The sequence below is a fragment of the Mesitornis unicolor genome, unplaced genomic scaffold (assembly GCF_000695765.1).
Source record: "Mesitornis unicolor isolate BGI_N332 unplaced genomic scaffold, ASM69576v1 scaffold8635, whole genome shotgun sequence".
Taxonomy (NCBI): Eukaryota; Metazoa; Chordata; class Aves; order Mesitornithiformes; family Mesitornithidae; genus Mesitornis; species Mesitornis unicolor.
Genome location: NW_010184753.1, coordinates 3,626 through 9,395, shown reverse-complemented (window position 1 = coordinate 9,395; position 5,770 = coordinate 3,626). Strand labels below are relative to the sequence as shown.

Sequence of the window (5,770 nt, the reverse complement as noted above, 5' to 3'; positions counted from 1 at the left end):
TCCGATAAGGCACTTCATTAAGCTTATTCCAGCCACAAAGAGCTTACAACTTGATGAGTCATCACTTCACATAGTTTCAGTCTCTACGTATCAAAGCCTGGTAGAGAGGAAAAACTCAGTCCTATCATCACACATAGGAATTTAATCTAATTTATTTTATTCTGCACAATGCACTGGGCACTTCTGGAGCCACGCTGGCGTTGTTATCCATTGCTTTCCATCTGCGGCCTACGCCACAGCACAGTTTTGGCAATGAGCTGTGTGCAGCTCCACATCACCAAGGGCACCAGCGCAAACAGCTCCTTTCTACTCCCCTACAAACCTCAGGCAGCCATGGTGCAAGCACAAACCCTCACCTCACCATCACCCACCTCAGCGTCTCGGCGTCACCCTGAGCCTCACCACACAACGATTGCTGCTGGAGGGTGTCATAAAGCAACCAGTTTCTACACTTACAGGCAAGGGCACCAGCAAAGGCCCTCACCTCCTGCACCTGTAACATCCCCAAACCTGTAGTTGGCTCCGGACACAGATTGTGTACAGGCTCAGAAAGCCAACGTTGCAAGGACATCTCATCTTTAATTCCAGGGAGGTCTCAAAAAACACCCTCAAAACAACATTGCTCGGTTTATGAAGTTGTCTGGAGCCAATTAAGGACTCTTACAGAGTCTTCACCAGAAGAATTAAAAATGCTTTCCTTGTCAACTGCATGGCCTGAGGTTTTGTGCACCAGTAAAGCTATTGATCACACAAGTCACAGGGCAGGTATTTATTCCTTCTCTATCTTTCAGCTGACTTCATTCATTTAAGTTGACATTGCATTCAGCAACAGGTCTGTGCTTTCCCCAGGCCTGGTTTCTCTGTGGGTGCTGGAAGAATCCTACTTTAGACAGGATCCAACATTCCCACTATATTAACAGCTCCTAATTGAAGAGTGGCTCAGTCCCACACCTAGAGCAACTGCTCTCTGCTTTTTCTCCTCCTCTCCCACACAAAAACCCCACTGATACAAGGCAGGGCGCTCTCTGCAGACCCAGATGTTGCATCACATCAACGCTGCATTAAGAAAAAGTGCTCTGTGAAATGCATCTCGTTCTATAGAGGGCTGAAGGGAAACACAAACACTGCACTGTGCACTTCAGAAGTTATACCCAAATACTGCTGTGGATAAAATACATTTCAAACCTCTCCTGTCTGGCAGCTGTGGGCTTTGCCACACCTCAGATACAACACACAGCAAGCAAAGCCCTTCTGTGGAAATGGGATCATGTGGAAATGGTATCAGGGCTGTGTTGGATCGCTCTGGTGAGCAAAAGAAGCCTCAAACTCCTCAGCACTTCCAGAGAGAGGCGCTTCCAGCCCAACCGTTCCCTTCAGGAGCACAAGCACAGACCCAGAATAGCCAGAACAAAGTCTTACAAAACCTGGACTTTTGAGTGAAAAAATCCAAGCAGAATTTTGGGGGAGAAGTTTGGCTCATTAGGGAAATCCCATTTAGCACCAGATCTCACCAGCTGTGCTGCCAAGACACTGGAGAACTCGCTGTTCATTGCGTAGGGCAGGGCTGTCTGTGCTCTCGAGCCATACGTGGTCTGAAACCTCTTCTTGATTTCGTTCAGGAAAGTGAAGGCTCTGGATCGCTCGAAGTCCTGGAAGGAAGAGAGAAGACTGTGTCCAGAGCTGGGTCCAGGCAGGAGTAACGAAGTGCACGGGGCACGTAGCCAGCTGCAGAGAAACTGTAATTACCAGTACTTAACAGGCACACTGTGCGTAACCGAGATCTGATGAACCTGGGCTTTGAACAGCAGCCAGAGTTCACTCTCAGCTTCCTGGACATGGGTTGGCAGCAGACTTTGCTGGGGTAGCCATGGGTCTAACTCTGTACCTGGTACTCTCCTCCAGTGAGGGAGAGGTTTTTGCTTCCACGTTTCCAGAATTGAGGAATATCGTGTGCATTTCACTGACAGTTAAATGCTAGCCTCTACATTTTGATTCTACTGCACAGGGGCTGCTAAGAGAGAAATTGGGCAAAGACAAAAACTTAACCTCAAAACTAACTGTTTACATGCATTTGAATTCCAGGCTCAGACTTCAAAGCTGTAACTGATGTGAATGAGAACATAAGCAGTAGCTTCAACGGGGAAAAAAACGCACCACAGATTAGCACCTGATTTTAGCTATTGATTAACTATTGATTTTCTTTGACATACAGATCCAAAATAAAAAAAGCCAAAACTCACAAAGAGCATGTCTGTGCAATAGCTGTAACCAAAATACTTACATCATCCGTGATGCAGAGGTATATAATCCTGTCTTGGCAGATGTAATGAAACAGATAACTGCAGAGAAGAAAGAAGAAAACGCAAGGTCATTTGGAACTGGCACAGAACTTCTCTTCCAGAAGACACCACCTCCTGCAGGGCCTCCAAGGGCTGGCAAAGGAGAAGAACAAATCCTTCACATGGATGCCAGTGCATCCCAGCCATTCTTGTTCAGGTGTCTCCATTCCCATAAGCTACACTGAATTAGAGACCACCTACATGTTAAAAAACCACCGGCCTCACACACATCACAGCACTCCTTGCTTAGCAGTAACTTTGTGGGACGTTTATGTGTCAAACAACTTCAGTTCCTTGTTCTTCCAGCTGCTGGTAAAAACAAAACCCAGACAGCACACCCACGGGTAGGATTTCTGTCCAATCCTAATCAGTGCCCACACAGTCCTTGCACAGGTTCACTTGGGACAGGACCTGCAGTTCATTGCAGTGACCAGAAAGGTACTAATTTACAGTGCCTTCTTTACCCTTGGTTGTATGACCATGGGGTTGTGCAAAGGCTAATAGACAACAGCAACCACAGCAGAAAATTAATTAGATCGAACAATAATCAGGCTGAGCAGGCTTGAATCATGTGGCTTGGGTAACTGTTCACATAAGGATGCCTTCATAGCGCTGAGCGAATACAGACAGCAGTTAAATGCAACCCTCAGCACCCTGACAAGCAGTGCAAACCGGTTCAAAGCAATATTTTCCTATCAAAACTAAACAAAGTGTGATTTTAGGCCCACTAGAAATAAAAAAAAAACCCTTAGTTTGTACACAACTAAACCCAAACCAGAACTGTTCAGAGAATTCTAGTTCAGCTCATGGGCTTTAGCTGTTGCTTTTTTATTACACTGCCCCCTCACCACCATTTGACCCTCCAGTGGGTGGTATATTCTGATGCATAGCAGGACAAAATAGAAATAGAGGTGCAAAAAGGCCACATGAATACTTTTTCTAAGCTAGAAGTATAGTCTACTGCCCTGAAAGTCTGTTCACATAAAAACAACAATAAATCTCTGCATATCTACAACTACTGCCCTTCCTTCCTGGAAGGAGAGAGGTAGAGATTGTCTGGGACCACCCTGTAGACTCCTCAGTAGGAGACTCTTAACAGCAGAGACAGAATAACCCCAAAACCTCCTGATCCTAAAGGGCTGCTTTTCCTTGGAAATTATATAAAAGACACAGAAGTTCCTCTCAAATCCCAAAAAGAAATCATTGCATGAGTTACAGAAAAAACTCAAGATTTTTCCTGTTTCAGAAGAGGAGAAATGATCCCACACAGACAGATAACGGCAATTTTCTAGCCTACAGGCTGGGACCCTGGCAAGGCAGAAGGATCCCTGAAAATCCACAGAGAGAAGAACGACAGGTCCTTGTGCTCACTCAGCTTCATAGGTTTCACATTCTGCACAGTTATCAGAGTCAAGGAAAAGAAAAAACTATTCTATGCCCCTACAAACCAAAAACCTTGCGTTTTGACACCAGGAAGGAGTTGCTAGCACCAAGAATGCAGGTGTGAAAATATTCAATCCCCGCAAAGAGATGGGTAGGAACAATTCCTTCCCCTCTCCGAGAGGGAAGGCAGCGTTGGCAGAATCTGACTGAAGAGGTGGTTGTGCAAATCACAGAAACAAGCCAGTGTTAAGACTTCTGTCTCAGAAGAGACAAACTTCAGCAGAGGAGACGCTCTCGGGCTAAGCTCAGGGCCCAGCGCTGCGGAACAGCACCTGTGTGCTTTAATAGCACAATGCAAAGCAGAACAACCACAGACTGCACCAATCTTCTGTCACATTTGTTAAATCCTCGTGAAGGACACGGTCAGTAATGAGCAAAAAATCGTACCCTTCGCAGTGTGCTTTGCGAGCGGAGATGCATTCGTCACCTACCTCTCAGTGCTCCCCAGAGCAAACCACTCTCTACCACAATTCAAGTTTTCATCTGTGAAAACGCACTACTCCTAAAACTCCTAAAACTTTGCAGGTGCTTGAATGGCACTCAAGCTAAAGCTAAGCAGTAATTTTCGTTTGCTTTAAGCTAAATTCAAATTCTGGTTATGCTGCAAAGCTCTTGGGGTAAAACATGTAGCTACCGAGCTGCCTGTGTGTTCAATCAGCGCACTAACACAACCAAGGATGAATTTGGCTGCATTCTATTCATTTCTACCCTCGTGCATGGTCCCTGGTCTCTCCTCCCTTACCCAGAGGAGCAGCATTACTCACTTCCCATGTGAATAGGTCAGTTTGTTGTTTTCGGATGGTATTTTCGCCAGGATCTGCTCTGTCACCTCCAGGAAGTTCCCTCCGCACCAGGCATGTTTGGCAAGGATGGTCGTGCCCCTCGCCACGACAGCGAACAGGATAGCCATGACTCCACGTTATCTGTGAATAAAAACACTGCAAGGATCAGACTCGCGCTCTTTGGCAGAGAAACCATCACAATTTCAACGGTATTGTCTCAGCCCTCAACATTTATGGGACACGGTTGTTCGATACTTCAACAGGACACCATTATCAGAAAGCTTCTCTCATTTCTCCTTTGAGGTTCTGTGACCAGTAACCTCCAAAAGAAAGGTTTTTTCTTACTGGAACCACATAATGTCCTACAGTCGGTGATCCCATAACGAATTTTGCCTACCTTGTTTCTGCCAAGATTTCTAGTACATTGTTTTTTTCCTCTTCAACTGACTCTTAGGTTTCTTCTTCTTTGTTGTGGAAAAATCTGCCTGCAGCAGCGAGCCCCAGCTCAGAAAGGAAGCGACCGTCTCGCAGCGATATGAACAGCGGCTCCTTGCACAGCCCAAGCCACTGTGCCCAGCACATGACTGCTCAGGGTGAAGCCTTGACTTTGATTGCTATCAAACTGAAGTAGAAAAACTGCACTGGCTTAGAGTCACACCACACACATCCCCTTTTCTTGGCCTAGGGACACTCACTGAGCACATGTTGTCCCGAGACGTCTGTAAAAGAGCATCATTGGCACTTCTGAAAGGGAGACAGCACGTGCACAACCTACTTATCTTCAGCAACACCCCATTTCTACAGCCAACATTCTTGTGTACGTATCAAACTGGACAGAGTTGGGAAAATAGGCCCACTGTCACATAAAGGCACACGCTTAATCAGCTCAAGTATCATCACATTAATCTACTGACAGACTTAACATGTGAAACCACAGCTGTGACATCTGCTCAGCTGATCCATTGCATCCATAAGCCTCTTATCTGCTTAGGAAAGGCTTAGGAAGACTTTTGACCCTGCAAAACCCAAAAATCTTATTTGTCACTTTGCACTTGATTGTCCCCATACTGTGCGCCTGAAAACACCTGCATTCTGGCTGGAAGGATCACATACCTATTGCAATACAACACAGTCACTTCAAGACCTCTCTAGAAATAGGTACATCAGCAGAGAAGCAGGGGTTTAGCTTCAGGATCCAAAAACCAC

The 5,770-nt window shown here is 45.9% G+C and overlaps 1 protein-coding gene across 2 annotated transcripts in view; it reads right to left on the bottom strand.

The window, feature by feature from the left end:
* The window catches only part of VAMP7 (vesicle-associated membrane protein 7), an 8,472-nt gene extending 3,780 nt beyond the window's left edge, over window positions 1-4,692 (bottom strand). Inside the window, exons 1-3 of one of the 2 annotated variants that reach the window (XM_010184582.1) lie at window positions 4,547-4,692; window positions 2,282-2,339; window positions 1,512-1,649 (exon numbers count right to left, since the gene is read on the bottom strand). In XM_010184582.1, coding sequence (XP_010182884.1) covers window positions 1,512-1,649; window positions 2,282-2,339; window positions 4,547-4,692 — 342 coding nt within the window. The remainder of the gene's footprint in view (window positions 1-1,511; window positions 1,650-2,281; window positions 2,340-4,546) is intronic. The other variant, XM_010184583.1, reaches the window with a different exon arrangement.
* Between the last annotated feature and the right edge of the window lie 1,078 nt (window positions 4,693-5,770).